The sequence below is a fragment of the Stegodyphus dumicola genome, chromosome 3 (assembly GCF_044657685.1).
Source record: "Stegodyphus dumicola isolate Sdum_Otavi_A_Nest chromosome 3, ASM4465768v1".
Lineage (NCBI taxonomy): Eukaryota > Metazoa > Arthropoda > Arachnida > Araneae > Eresidae > Stegodyphus > Stegodyphus dumicola.
In genome coordinates, this window is record NC_140770.1 from 271,014,868 (window position 1) to 271,031,404 (window position 16,537).

Here is a 16,537-nt window from a genome sequence, read left to right on the forward strand (position 1 = left end):
TGGGATCAATTTTGTCAAAAGCGGATGACGGAGTTTCAAGCATCGAAAACTCAAAGATAAGTTAAAACCTTCTATATTTTTTTTTTCTCTTTTGTTCCGAAATGTTATGCATAAGTACGAAGTTCTATGTTTTGACGAAAGTCAATATGTCTCGGTTGAGACTTAGTTTTGTTTTACTTTATTTAGCTAAGGCAAAAGTATTATTTTCTTTAAGTGTAAAAGCTAAAAACAAGCATTTCCTGTTGGTCGAAAGACTAATTCTGTTATGTTAAAGCCAAAATTTGGCCGGAGATAAAAATAACTTCGTATTCTTGTATTAATAAGAATTTTAGTTTCAGTGCCGCCAGCTTGGCGAAGAATGAGTAAAGTAAAAATTTATTTTCTCTTATTCATTTTATGGTAAATTGTAAAAAGCATATGTATTAAACTTTTGTAATTGTATGTAAATACTTGCATGTTATGTATGTAAAAGTACAATTTAGTCTAGAAGCATAAAATTGTAGATGCTAAAAGTGAATGCTTAAAAGCAATGAAGTCAAAATTTAAGTATTAAACTGTAAAGTCATGCTTTAGAGCGAAAGCCTGCATGTTTAAAGATGAATGAGGGGGAAGCTAGAATGAATGTGTTTTGTAGGGTTCTCCACCTACATTTGAATTTTTAAGAATATTAAAGTAGCTCATTGAGTTGTAGAATGTCGAGTAAGGTGTGTCTATTTGGTTGTTGAATTCTAACAAATCATGGTGGTTAGGGGAAGTGTTGTAAGACTAAAACACGAATATTCCCGTTTGACACCACACATGGTGGAGAGCCAGGGTAAAGTTAAATTAATGCTTGAAAAATTGAATGAATGTGAAGTAAGCAATAACTAAGAAAAACGAATCGTTAAAAACAAAAATTTATTGTGTCAAGAAAGTGTAAATTATAATGTATGTAGAAAGATACTGATACTTATTCCTTCCAGATGCTGGAAGGAAAGACCAAAATTGATTGATGAAGTCCAGGAAAAGTTGCTGTAAGAAGAAAGCTTTGTAACGAATAACAGAATTTTAATATATAATTGTTACATAAGATTTTTTTTGTGTAAACGAGGCTTTCGCCAGTTAGTTCAGAATTAGATAAACTTACAACAGGTCGTTTGTAGGACCTGCTTCCAAGTTTTCCAAATTCTGGCAGCGGCAAATGTAGGGTTTATATTTATTTTAACTAACATTTATTTTAAGTTTAAACTATCTTTCCTGTCAAGCCTTACTTTCCCCTGGAACTGCCAATGCCAGAATATGTAAATTTGAGTAGAACGTGCAAGCATTCAAATTATCAGCGGAAGTAGTATGATTTAAATAGAAGGAAACGAGTTCGGTGAGAGTTATTCTTACTTAGCGAGCGCGATGATAGAATCGAGAATTGAAGAACCCCGCGTTGCGGCCTATGTGCTTGGCGGGAAGTAGTTGCAATTGTTTAAGTGAGCTTCAAGTCTGCTGAATTAGCTGCGGTATTTGTAAAACGCGGTGAGTTAGTTATTTTAGAGAGCCTCGTAGTTAGAATATTGTCTTTACTTTCTTTTCAGGTTGTTATTTTTATTTGACTGCCTAGTGGGCACAGTCTGTAAGCGTCAGGAGGACGCCATTGTAATTTATTACGTTGAATAAAAAGGGACTTAAACCCTTTATAAGACTCTGTGGTTTATACAAGCTTTCCACAGTCACCTCTTGGTTGCGTGCTAGTTAGAGGCGCGCAACGTTATAACATAAAAGAACATTCTTTTTGCTCGGCCACATCACATTAGTTGAAAAATTGAATCATGCAAGATCATTTTTAAGTAAGGTATGCTCAAATTTATTAGTACATAATATTCAGATGATAAAGCATCTACATGAACAAGCTTTAAAAAAGTATTTCTAAACTGTAATAAAAAAATAAATTTTCCAATATACAGTTTCAGTAGAATGCAAAAACTGTATTTCTGCATCTGCACACTGAAGCAAATTATCAAGTCTGAAATTATCACTTTTAAGTCTTTAAGCACATTGTTTTTCAGGTTAAAGTAAAGATGGAAAATCAATTTCACGCACAGAATCTCCATTTCACAACTAGTCAGTTATCAGCAACGTTCTCTCAAACATTAGACACGATTACACGTGCATGGCTTTAGTTGTATATTCATAGTCAGTGCTGGTATTTTATTATTTATTACTAATTTCTAAACAGTAAAACATAGTAAAATTTGTAATACAGTAAATCCTAGTAAATAATATATTGCATTACTACAACCACGAAGAAAATAACACCACCATCGCACAACAATAACTAGCGCGTCGCGATATTGCTTGTTTGGGAAACTTCTGAGAGTGGGGGAGGGAGGGGGAATTCTTTTTCTCGCGTCAGTATTAACAGGGAGAAAAGTTTTGCGATTGTGAATGAACTTGTTCGCGTTAAAGAGATGTTTGTTGATACCGGTGTTTATTTGTAATAGCAGAAATGTAAGTGCTTATGTGTGTGTATTCAGAGAACCAACTCGTAGCAAAAACCCCCTCCCTAAGACGACCGCCTCTGAAACAAACCAGTATTTCTGAAAACATAAGTATACTTTGGTATTGAATATTCCCTCTGTAAGGCGACCATTCACAAAGAAAATTCTGCAAGTGTGTCTGGTCGCCTTAGAGAGATTCATTCTGTAGACGCAATCTTCCTAAGACGACCACCTCTAAAAGATAAACGTATCTCTGAGAACGTGAGTATATATTGGTATTGAGAATCACCTCTCTAAGGCGACCACTTGCAACGATGAATTTTATTTGCGGCTGGTCGCCTTAGAGAGACCTCGCTGTGTGTGGTGTATATGATTACTGTTATTGTTTCCGCAAAAAAATTAAATCAAATAAATAAGCATATTTAGTAAAAACCCTCTCTAAAACGACCACCTGCGTTTCCAGGTTACTCTGATGGTCTTAAAGAGATCATATTTTCATTCTGTTAATTTTATTCTTTTCAAGAGGTCTATTAACGTCAGATAAAAAAATAGCATAAACCCATATAAAACAACAGAAGATTTATTATATTGATACCAGTAAGAAAACCAGTAAAAGTCAATATAAACCTATACAAACCAGTACAAAGTTCTGCCATTGATGTTGGTTGTATGGGTGTCAATTGATACCAGTAAGAAAAACCCACAGAGATCAATAGAAACCAGTAAAAGTCAGTAGAGACCATCAAAAATTCTATAGGTACCAGTAGAAAGTTTTACTGGTTTGTATGGGTCATTTTGAAACCAGTAAAAAAAACCCAGAGACCAACAGAAACCAGTAAAAGTCAATAGAAACCCATAAAATCTTATGGGTACCCATAAAAAGTTTTACTGGTTTCTATGGGGCATTTTTAGCAGGGACTCTAAGAGATATTGAAAAGTATTGTTTCACCCTGAATAAATTGTGCATGGCATTTACAATAAAAACGGGAGATTTATGTTAAATGATCCTACAAATATGAACACCTTGGTCGATCTTATCCATAAGAAAGTTAAATAAAATGGTTTAAATGCAATGTCATGAAGTTTCTTTTGCTCTTTTTTAGTTGAGCAAAAGGCCACGGTGGGAACTGGAAAATAGGTTTTTGAAAAATGGCCCAGACCATTACGAAACAGTTCAGTACTTCAAATTAATGACAGAAACTGCCAAAACTCTTGGTGCAGATGAACCTACTTCGCAGAATGAACTCAAGGAAGTTCTCGATTTCGAAATCAGGCTAATTAATGTAAGTAGAAGGTTTCTTCAATTTAATATTAATCGATATATTTATTCTTCATGACAGTATTTCTCTAATTACTTGTCCTGTTTAGCAGTCAATAATCTACAAGTTTCTTCCGTATAGTCCTTACGATAATTTTATTTGAGCATGAATTCTAAAGTTTCTCCAAGGAAACAGAAATTAACTGCAATGAACAATATTGTTACGAAATGCCCATCTGAGGGAAGATAGCTTTCCCGCAAAGCGGATTTAGTGTTACCAGAAAATCCCAAGGAAATGCAGGGTTACCTGATTTGGCACAAAATCGCCCCTTTGGTGACAGAATCGCCGATTACCATAGACGGAGCGGGAACATTCTAGAACGAATTCTTACCGGTTTTCCCGAGAATGTTCTCGAAGACACTTCAAAGGCTATAAATATCTTGCCTGAACGCGCAGTAGCAGTGTATCTTGAGTATGTTCAGTTCAGCAGCAGTGTCTTGAGTTCAGAGATTAGCTCGAGAGCGATCAACCGAGTCGGGAGCTGTACTTGAGTGCTTTGTCGTGAAGCTGTATTCCCCCTTATAGCCTGAAAGCTGTGTGGCTGATTTTTTCAGCGTGTTTATCGTAGTTTTTCGACGGCTACAAACGTGTCTTTGAAAATCCCCTGTGTAATAATAATGAATAAATTTTGTTTTGATTCTTCGTCAAGTGTTGTCATCAATCATTCCAAATCCACGAACGCGTAGAACGCAACAATATGGGAAAGCCCACAGAAAACATCTTGAAGTAAATATGATTCAAATAGTTTGGAGTAACAAGTAATTTTAAAATATCAAAATATACCAAAAATTTTAGAACATTTGAAAGCTTGCTATCTTCATAAATGATTGTTTCTTGATCGTGAAAATGTGTGTATTTATTTCGAAGTCCTTGATACCGTATTTACACTTTAAATTACGTTCCAGATGTAATAAAATATCTTCTTCGTAATTATGTTCCAGATGTAATAAAATATCTTCTTCGAAAAATAATATGTTTTAAGATATCTTATCATCTATCCAGATGTAATAAAATATCTTCTTATGTTCCAGATGTAATAAAATATCTTCTTAAGAATTTTAAGTTGTCGACAACTTAAAATTGTTTCATATATTATATACAGTATTGTGGATAAATAAATGAGTATTTTAGTAATTTTTTTGATTTGGAAATTAACATAAAACTAATACGAATTATCATTTAAAAATACTCAATTTATAATTTCCTAAAAAATAACATACATATTTAACTAGAACGCGCGGAGGTCTAGTGTAGTCGTGTTTGAGACCGACCTCTTTATATTTCTGAAGCTTTTTCGCTACGCCTTTGATTCGGAATTTTGTTTTTGATCAGACCGTGTCTTTTAGACCCACCGCGCCTATCCGTATTATTGTTACATAATTGATTTGTGAAGCGTCATCTATATCGCGTAATTTGTCTTACTAGCAAGGAATTTTGCAAAAGTTATTAGATACATCAACTGGCGAAAACGTATTGGCGAAAATGAGGATGAAAATGATCATGAATTCTTAGCTTACGTGACACCGAGTATCAGATATTACAATATATTCTGAAAACGAGAGTGAGAACTAGAGTGAGATTGCTTTTTTAGAAGACACGTCATTGGAAACGATTAAAAAAATCTGATACGGACACCACATGACTTTCCTGTGAGGAATAATAAATTATATTCATTATTTCTGCATTTCATTTATTTCTTCGAAATATGTTAGATTATATTTCTCATTAAAGTAATTAAATTCTCATTTCGTGGCAAGACAAAAATGCATAAAACCTTAAACACGTTCATTAGAAATAGAAAAGTGAAGGAAAACATAAAACAACAAATACAATTAAAACAATTACAAAAAACAGTTTTTGCAATTAAAGTTAGAGTTTGTACGCAAAGGCAAGAAATGGCCTAGCAGGCAAAAATGCAGATTTTGCGGCGCACAAAACTGAAAGTTTATTTTTGATCCCACTCGGCAAAAAGACACAGAAGGTGACATATTTCACTATGTATACAAATATGGATGCTATGGTAAAAAAAGGTTAGACATACCCGCACTTAAACAACTTTTAAATTGTTGATAAATCTACAACTAGAGCATGCAGATGAACTAAAAGCATAGAAACCTTAACCAAAAATTAAGAACAACATAATTCAATCATTCTTGAAAACAAAAAATGCACAATTTACCAACATATAAGAATAAAAATCACCGAGCTCACAGAGCCAAGTAAAAGAGTGGGTACATATATATATATACAGCGATGGCCAAAATTGTAGACACTTTTGCAAATTTTTATGTTTTTGAACTTTGTATGCTTATAGAAAATGTTACGTTTCGCAAAATGCAAACTTGTATATATCATTTTAAAGAGAATTCATTACTGAATTCAATACAAAACACAAATTCAATTATTTGCAATACAAAAAAAGTTATATGCACTTTAATATAAATAAAAAACACAGTTATGAAGTGGTTTGTAATGTCTAGCTTTCCTGGCCAATCACTGTTCTTGTTCTGAGAACCACTCAAATGTTAGTAACTGCCAGTACAGCCGACATCATGTTTACACTTGAAACAATACATTATTTTGCTTTGTTCTGTAGAAAGAGGACCTGTTTCTTATACACTGCAATAACAAGTAGGAATTTTTGTAAAAATTTTTAATATTTAGTTGAGAAGCAATGACATCAAATAAAAGAGTAGACTGGACACCTAGAAAGAGATGTAATATTATTGTGTTACGAGAAAGTGGTCTTTCCTATGCTGAAATTGCAAGACAGGTGGGTGGTTCAGTAACTACATCTGGAGTCCGAAAGTTTCGTTTACGATATCAGGAGAAAAATTCAATAAAAAAACAAAGAAGGAAAAGGCCGAAAAAGCTGCACCACATCTATTGATGACAGAAGAATAAAACGACTATGTCTCCAAGATAGAAAAATGGCATCAGCGGCCATCAGAAGTGATCAGAATGATGCTGGTGTTTCTGTCAGTTCAAGAACAATCAGGAGAAGATTAACAGTTGTTGGACTGAAGGGTAGAATTCCACGAAAAAAGCCTTATCTTAATTTTCAGCAACGAAAAAAAAAAAAAAAAAAAGACTAATGTGGGCAAAGGAACATATTAATTGGACAGATGATCAGTGGTCACAAGTTATATGGAGTGATGAAACTAAGATATCGTTATTCGGTAGTGATGGGCGAAAATATGTAAGATGTAGAATAGGAGAAGAGCTACATCCTGACTGCACTCAAGCAACTGTGAAGAACCCAGTTAGTGTTATGATTTGGTCATGCATGTCAGCAGATGGTATTGGTCGCCTTCATGTCATCGATGGGACACTGAATGTCAGAAAATACATTGACACTATTCTAGAACCAAAACTTCTACCTTCCATCAGAGATATCTTTTCCAACAATGCTTCGTTTATTTTTCAGCAGGATTCTGCTCCTTGCCACACGAACAAAATATCGAAAGAGTGGTTTTGTACAAAGAGCATTAAATTGTTGTCATGGCCAGGAAACAGTCCTGACCTCAATCCTATCGAAAATTTGTGGCAGCGTTTGAAAACTCTTGTCCGAATAAGGCGCCCATCAAATAAAAGGAACTAATTGAGGCTATAATTGTTTCCTGGCATCATGTAATAACGAAAGAAGAGCTTAAAACTCTTGTCAGCTCAATGAAACGTTCGATGTGAAGCTGTAATCAAAAATAAAGAGTACCCTACTAAGTACTGATAACTCACTGCAATCATCACTTTCTAATGTATATCGATAACTATTATCGTTTAACTTTTCTTGTATTGCAATAATTGAATTTTGTGTTTTGCATTGAATTCAGTAATAAATTCTCTTTAAAATAATGTATACAAGTTTGCATTTTGTGAAACTTAACGTTTTCTATAAGCATACGAAGTTCAAAAACATGAAAATTTCCAAATGTGTCCACAATTTTGGCCACCACTGTATATTACTTTTGGTGAGGCCGATGTCAACAGTAAAGAGAGATTCACAGCTACATGTCATAGCAATTCTATATACAAAATTTGAACATTCTGTGCCTACTTGTTTTTGAGTTATGGGAGATACATACATACAGACGTTACGAAGACACCGCTTCTGATTACATTTTAAATCGATTTTATAATCCGTTTCGAAAAAAAAAAAAAAAAAAAAAAACACTTTATTCTGTCTTATGTACAGGTGTCATGCAAAAACATCGTTAAACTGCATCGATAGAGGTCAAATTGAATATTTTCGTTGAAATATGATACTCTCGGAATATTTCGTAATTACAATTCTTCCATTACTTCGTACAAGGGAGTAAAAATTTGGGTTTATTTTATTATGGCAAAGCATATTAGGGCTATCTGCCTAAGGGGAGGGAAGCCTCCGTGGAGGACTTTCTAAGGGAAACTGGCTCTTATACACTTTACACATGGGGAAAAACCACGAAAACGCCCATGCAGCCAGCCCGTTCGCGGGATTCGAATCTCGGACCGAACTAGCAGTGTTCAGCGACTTTACCGCTCGGCCGCTGGTAAGCTGGATTAAAAAGGAGAATGAAAATAAAAGTTTCAATGTTTGCCCAGCGGAAAAGCACAGGAAATCGAAAGCGCGTTAGTGAAACATGTTTGCATTTGGAACACACGACGACACTTTGTTCAATGTGCTGTTGCAGTTTTTCTGTGTCTCTAGTGCTAATAAAGAAAAGAAAGAATTGATACAGAGTAAAGGTATACCATTTTTCCCCCTATAAGATATTTTTTTTTTATTTAAGAAATTTTATTTCAAAAAGCATTTAGAGAAATTAAAAATTTTAATGTGCATATTTACTAAGTTTGATCATTAAATTTATTATCGGCATAGATGTAACACTTTTTCCGAAGATTTAAATTTTTTCCTTCAACAAAACACGCGTTTCTTTTCTTCAAACGCACATGGGGCACGTCCGCCCCATTTACGTTGTGCACACAACGAAAGCGGATGTGCAACAAGCCCGTTCGCCGAGATTTGAACGCTGGATCGAATTATCAGTATTCAGTGACTTTACTGCTCGGTCGCTTTAGAGCCTCCGAGAAAGAAAGAGTGGAACGGATTTCCAAAGAAACGTAAGTGGCATTTTCTGAATTCAAAAATTAAGTCACAATTGAATGATACAAAATTTTGCTACAATCTTCGACACGTAATTTTTTTTTTTTTATGCGTCCTGAAGATATGAGAAACCTATGGTTTGAACATACGTATATCTCCAATATTTTACAGCTATGAGTTTCGTATAGGCGGTTTTCTCCAAAGGTGATTTTATATTTAATTAGATATACTGCGAAAAAAAATAGTTCTATATCTCCCGTTCTACTGGGCCAATTGACGAAATTCAGCTTACATTTTTCGTCTGTCGAAAGCGCGAATTAGGGTATGTATTATATTTGTACATAGCATTGTTCTAATATAGGTATTTTGACACAAAATAGGACTTTTCTGAAGTGACATGGCAATTTTTTTCCATATTTCGATTTTACAACTCCAATCATGCCAAACTGCTAGGTTTTGTAAAAATCGCCCGAGTAGTTTTTAAAACATTAGCTCTGAAACTTTTAGCTCCTACATGTTTATTGAATTTGATATATATTTATTAACATCTCTTTTTGTACTAAACTTTCTTGCACATTTCGAAATTTAGGTTCATTCCAAATGAAATTCCCCCATTTTTTATGAATTATTTTTAAAAATAATTAATTCAATAATTAATTCAATAATTTTTATAAATTTATCGAAAAACATTTTGAATTGTAACCTATAAAATGCTTACCATCATCTTAAAAGTAGATGTACTTCTAACTACAAAAAATGAAGAGTTTTTTTATTCAATATTTTCTTAAGATATACGTGAATTTATATATTGTCGCCTTTTGAAATTTGGCATGTTTGTTATAAGTGATAATAATGCCAAATGTGGTTTACGCAATTTGCTAAAATTATTTGAAAGTATGGACGAGGACTTTTTTCCCGTTCCTGTACAATGAAAAGAAATTAAAGAAAAATAAGTTGCTATAAATTAAGAAGTTTCGCCAAGTGAATTATTCTTGGCATAAACTGAAAAAATTGCGCCAAGATAAATTATCAAGTTTCTCCATAAATTTCTAACCAAAAATTACAAAATTTAATATCTAGGCATAATTTGAGTCATAGAATCAAAATATGGAAAAAAAATTGGTATAATATTTCAGAAAAAGTTCGATTTTCTGTCAAAATACCTATTTCTATTGCATTTCTGAGGTTACGGTTTAGAACAATGCTATACATAAATATGTATACCCCTAATCTGCGCTTTCGAAACAGGAGAAATGCAATTTGAATATCGTCAATCGGCCCATTAGAACGGGAGATATAAACTGTCATTTTTTCCCGCAGTGTTCATACTGTTTGACCCTTAGTAAATAAGTAGATGGCGCTATCATCTCGCCAACAAAGTACCAGTTAGATCTTGTAACTCATCGTGAGCAGACGCATATCTTGAAGCGTCGAAAGGGCTAAAATTCTGTAGCTTCACTATCTGAATATATATATAATATTGTGTATAGTGTTTAATCATCGAAAAAATGCTGTGTGTGAACTTCGCTTAATCCTTGAAAAGTCACCGACCACAAAAAGCATCTTGTAATTACACCTCTGGATATTTAGAGCCTTTCATGATCGCTCACCTACATCTCTTGGAACCACCAGTGAGGTGTTGACAATTAAATTTAGTCGGTAAGACTATGAATTATTTATTCTTGGTGGCGATCTTTGAAAATGAAACAAAATGAATGATTTAGTAAAAGAGAAAAAGAAACGTGCTATTGAACGTAGTAAAGTTACTACACTCCTAAATAAATTTGAGAAATTATTATAGGAAGAATTAAGTAAAGAACATCTAGAAGATTTAAATTCATCACATGAATTATTAATTGAATACCATGAGAAACTTAAAAGTCTTGACTCAAAGATCGATGCTCTTATAATTAATGAAAAATATATGATAATGAGCTACTTGCATGTGAAGAATATGATGAAAAAATAATAACGTTTAAAGCTAAGATTGTTAGTAAGATAAAGAAAATTAACAGTAATGAAGTTGTTGAAAGAAATGTACTTACAACTAGTGAGGGTATTAGTAATACTCTGAATGATAACAATGTTGTAACAACATAGTAGCGCTTCAGTAAAGTTACCAAAATGAAATATTGAAAAATTTGCTGGTGGTCCTTTTACACCTGTGGCAACTATTAAATATCATATAAAGAAATATAAAGATGAACATAGTGATGCTATAGAAATGTTAGATAAATTCTTATATGTAGACGCAATATCTTATATGTAGAGACAATTCTTATATGTAGACCGCGCTGTTGCATGGGGCCAAAAATGATAATAAAGCACTTTATCTATCGACTGCTGCGGTGAATATTCTGAAAGACGCAAACACGCATCTTCGCAAAATGAAAAGTAATTCTAGAGTTCTAAGAGAACTATGGGTCAAAAGTGGAATTGATATCGAGGAAAATAATTTAAACTCATCAAAAGTTCTAGGCTTAAAGGGGGATACAGATCAAGATATGATAAGTTTATATGTAACATAATTCAGGGAATCGCTTGATGAACAAACAGTAACTAAAAGACTCATTTTATAAACTGTAGCCAAAATTTATGATCCTATCGGACTAATTTCTGCATATGCATTCAGAGCCAAGTTTATAATTCAAGAATTATGGAAATCTGGTTGTGATTGGAATTCCGAGGTACCTGATGAACTACGAAGGAAGTTCTTGACATGGTATTCTGAAATCGAGGATCTGGTTAAAATTAATATTTCTAGAAGATATTTTTGTGTGGTCCAGCAATTAATGCAGAAAATATAATCCTAATTGTTTTCCCCGACGCCAATATCAAAGGATATGGTAGTATAGCGTATCTTCAAAATCCCACTACTTTGGAGACATCTTTTGCACTATCTAAAAGCAGAGTAGCTCCTCTAAAGAAGCTTACACTTCCGCGCTTGGAACTGATGGCAGTTATCATTGCTGCTAGGATAGCTAATTTTCTGAAAACACTTTTTAACATCAAGGGATGCAATATTTATTGCTTTAGCGACTCTCAGATAGTGCTTTATTGGATAAAGGGCTCTGCCAATAATTGGAAGCCTTTCGTAGCAAATCGTGTTAGAGAGATACAGAATTTAATCGCTCCTTCTCAATGGCAGTTTTGCAAGAGCACTGAAAACCTATCAGATGTTGTATCACGAGGTGCGAAATTGATAGATCTAATAGACAATGAACTGTGGTTTCACGGTCCTCCTTGGCTAAAGCAAGGTAACTTCAGTAATCAAAAGGTTGAACCTATTTTAGATCCTGAACTTTAAGAACTTTCTCTTGAAGAGCAGCAAAAAACTGTAGTGTGCGTTGCATCCAATAGTCAAAATGAATTTGACCTTCTTACTAAATTTTCATCCTGTAATAAGCTCAAACGTGTAGTAGCATGGTGTCTTAGATTTGTGAAAAATGCCAGCTCTTCAACATTGAAAGTTAAAGGAGTTTGAACTGTTCCTGAACTCAATAGAGCTTCAGACATTATTGTGCGCTTAATCCAAGAAAGTGAATTTAAAGCCGAAATCAAGGCATTGAGAGCAGGGAGCAACATCAGCTCTAAATTCAGAATTATCTCCTTGAATCCTTTCTTCGATAACGAAAATATTCTTCGCGTTGGAGGAAGGCTAAGGAATGCTAATATACCTGAAAATCAAAAACACCAGGCAATTCTTCCTAAGAAACATCACATGATAGAATTAATAATTAAGTATTTTCATGAAAAGAAAATACTTCATGGAGTTCATCTTCATGGAGGAACTTCCCTTGCAATTTCAGCTATCCGACAGAAATATTGGATAATTAACTGTAGAGACGCAGTACGCAAAGTTATTAGAAACTGCACGAAATGCTTCAAAAATCGTACAAATAGTGCGTCGCAAATAATGGCCGATCTTACACATCTCGAATTCTTCCAAGCAGAGTTTTTTCTAGAGTAGGCCTTGGTTATGCAGGACCATTCCTTGTGAAACCCCGCAAGGGAAGAGGAGTGAAGCCAATAAAATGCTAAGTATGCCTGTTCATATGTTTTAGCACAAAAGCACTACACTTGGAGTTTGTGAGTGATCTGTCTTCAGAAGCCCTTTTAGCAGCATTAAGAAGATTCATAGTCCGTCGAAGCAAACCGTAAGAGATGTTTTCTGATCAAGGAACTAACTTTGTTGGAGCAAATCGTGAATTTAAAAGAATTATGGCATCCATTTTGTCATCAGAGACTTTAAGACGTCCCCTTTAAGAGACTGGGGAGTTTGGAAAGGTTTCACTTAAAAAGACGGGAAATCCAAATGTATTTCCACCCCCTTTTAGCTGCTAAAGTAACTTTTAGCTTTAGTAAAGGGAAACTACTACTCGTTTGCAACTTTTCCTCTAGGTCGCCCTTGGGGGTCGCCTTTGTTAGTTTTCAGATAAGAGACTAGGGAATAATACAAAGGAATTTGTTGAATTTCTTCTCTTTTCTGCTGTTTCTTTTCCCTAAACTAGAAAAACATATGATGGTGAGATTTTGTAGCTAAATAATTGTCGTATGTTGGAATATTAACTTCAATGCCTTGATTGCGTCACAATGAAAATACGCCTTAGCAACAAATGCATGCCTATAATCAGTCCATAGTCTAATCGGTTTTTATTTGTTTCCAAACTGAATTTAGTTTAGAAATACATGTACTAATTAACATTTTTAATTTATACACGAAAATGATGTTTAACTATTTTTTTCTCGTATAAATCGGCAGTTCGCTTTCATTTGTTTAAAAGCATTGTGTAACAGCTTATATTTATATATTAAATAAATCCCTTTATATTTTTCTTATATTAGTTTCGTTTACATTTTTCATTAGTATTCTTATTCAGTTTAATTTATTGATCCCCCCCATTGTATGGTAAGTTATTTCATCTTTCAACTACATTATTGTTCATTGTTCTTTCTTGCAGTTTTGTGATAGCAGCTTTTTTTATCCTTTAGCGTGCTTTTTTTTTTTTTAAATTGTTTTCCCTTTACTATAAAAACAGATTTTATTGATTATATTTTCATTGCATTGCACTGCCTTGCATTTTGCATGTTTCAAACAGCAATATTAAATACAAAAATTACAATAGAAAGAGGAAATATAAAGAAAAAGTACATTTTTAATGACATTGAAAAATTGGTGAAATTAATACTAATGTAAAATTTTAAGCGGATTTATAAACTTTATTTATTCATACACACTTACTAGAGTTCGTTACTAGAGAGAACTAGCTGGTTGCATGTGACGTTAAGTGTACCATGAGTACCAATCAATTTCTTTTAAAAAGACCTCCATGAAGCCCCTTCTCCCTTGGGCAGATAGCCCTTTGTGCCTTGGTCGTAATCCAAATATTCCCACTTTTATTTATATATGCGTATAAAGACTGAAAGTGTTATAAACAGAACATAATCCTGTCAAAATATTGACGCTGTTATGCAGGTCCCTTTTACAGGAATTTAGCTCATATTTTCATTATGCACATGAATGTAAGGAATACTGAAACTACATATGTTATTAAAATAGCATTTCTGGTTATTACTTTACCATAATGATGAAAATTTTATTCTTAATTAAAAAAAAAGGCTTGTGCCGAAAATTAATTCTGTCTCTCGGTAAAATATTAGGCACTACACCGACAGGGAGGGACGCTTCATGGAAGACGTTTTAAGGGAAACTGGCTTGTATGCACGTTACATAAGAGGAAAACATCGAAAACGCCTATGCAGCCAGCTCTTTCGCCGGGACTCGAATCCCGGAATAAACTATCAGTGTTCAGCGGCTTTTATAGCTCGGCCGCTGATGGGCCTTTGTTAAGGACTTTCTACGTGAAACTGGCCCATGTATTTCTTGCTCATGTGTACGTGAAAGAAATAGCAGATGCTTTATTTAGATCAAACGGAGAATAGAACCTTTGAGAACCACCAGTGTATATCGATTTCACTGATATCCCATTACTGTTATCAGTACGGGAATACGGGTTTAATTTTCTTATAAGAAAGAAGTTGAAACAAAAGGCTACATATGTATCTATATTTTAATTAATATTCATTTTGATCATCTAAGAAACGAAGAGTAAATGCTAATTTAATGAGAGATTTTTTTAAAGTAAAATTTTAGTAAATGCTGTAAAACTGTAATTTAATACATTTTCCACATTTTGCTTTCTTGCCACATTTTGGATTTGCAAATATTTATAATAAAAGAAATATAGAAAGCAAATAAATAAGAGTAATTACTGCTGAACTCACAGAAAGTCTTGACTTTATAAGCGGAATTACTCTTTCCATAAAATAACCAGTAGTTGGAATATTATCGCGTTTCGTCTCTTTCGTATTTTTGAATAAAACTTCTATGCCGAATGCGAAAGAAAACATAAATTAATATAATATTTGATTTTAAATCTGTGATTTTCAAGTATATGCACTCATACCCTCATTTACATATGTATATACCATACGCTTAAGCATATTAGTATAGTGAGGTTACGTGAAGATGGCAAAGCACACAGGAGGGAATGCCTTCGTGGATTACATTCTAAGGGATTATTCAGTTATGGCAAAGCACACGAGGGCTGTCTGCCTAAAGGGAAGGATGCCTTTCGTGGAAGACCTTCTAAGAGAAACTGGCTAGTATGCACGTTACACATGGGGAAAACGAGTAAAACTCCCATGCAGCCAGCCCGTTCGCGGGATTCGAACCTCGGACCGAACTACCAGTGTTCAACGTCTTTACCGCTCGGCCGCTAGTGGGCCCCACTCTAAGGAAACTGATTTGTAGGCTACAGTAGAGGAAACCAGGCATGTAGCCAGCCCGTTTGTTGAGGTTCGAGTCGAACTGCCAGTGTTCAGTGATGTTAACCACTCGACCGCTGATAGATTATATATATATATATCAGTATGCGTGTTTGTTATATACACACGCCTGTAATATGTACGTTATAACCGTACGTGTGTCTGTATATGTATTACACGCGCATATATGATTGTATATATACATATAAGTGCATTATACATATGTATACTTACGCATATATATATGCATATATGTACATATTTACATATACATATGTATGTATATGTCTATATGTAAGTATATATATATGCATGTAACTATATATATATATATATATATATATGTAATATATATATATATATATATAAAATATATATATATATATAAACCCTGGGATAAAACATAAAAATTTTCGACAGAATTTATATATATATATATATATATATATAAATTCTGTCGAAAATTTTTATGTTTTATCCCAGGGTTTTTCATTTTGAACAAAATGAAAGCATTCAAAATAGACAGGTCTAATAAGTGGAAAAATAATTTTTTTGTCCACTTCAGAGTTTTCCGCCCAAATGTGTAGCTATTAGCCATTCTGTCGCTGAGATCTACATAACCCATATTAGCGTTGTAACAAGCTATTACATCTGGCTTTTCGGATCCATTTTCTATTTCTCTGGATGGATTATGCATGTTGCTCAGCCTAAAAACCTCTCGCTTATCCTTCCAGCACGTAGCTACCATACCCTGTGAATATAATTCTCTGCATTCACCTTTTTTCATTCGTGGAGAGCCCAGAATCTTCGGATAATATTTTCGATTTGACCTAACGGTA

General features: G+C 33.9%; 2 protein-coding genes across 2 annotated transcripts in view; one reads left to right on the forward strand and one right to left on the reverse strand.

Moving 5' to 3' along the window:
* The window catches only part of LOC146998342 (uncharacterized), a 255,903-nt gene that overhangs the window by 229,849 nt on the left and 9,517 nt on the right, over positions 1-16,537 (reverse strand). The window lies entirely within an intron of this gene.
* Positions 1-16,537, forward strand: part of LOC118203645 (endothelin-converting enzyme 1-like) — a 163,353-nt gene that overhangs the window by 62,022 nt on the left and 84,794 nt on the right. Inside the window, exon 7 of the mRNA XM_085814138.1 lies at positions 3,572-3,751. Coding sequence (XP_085670264.1) covers positions 3,572-3,751 — 180 coding nt within the window. The remainder of the gene's footprint in view (positions 1-3,571; positions 3,752-16,537) is intronic.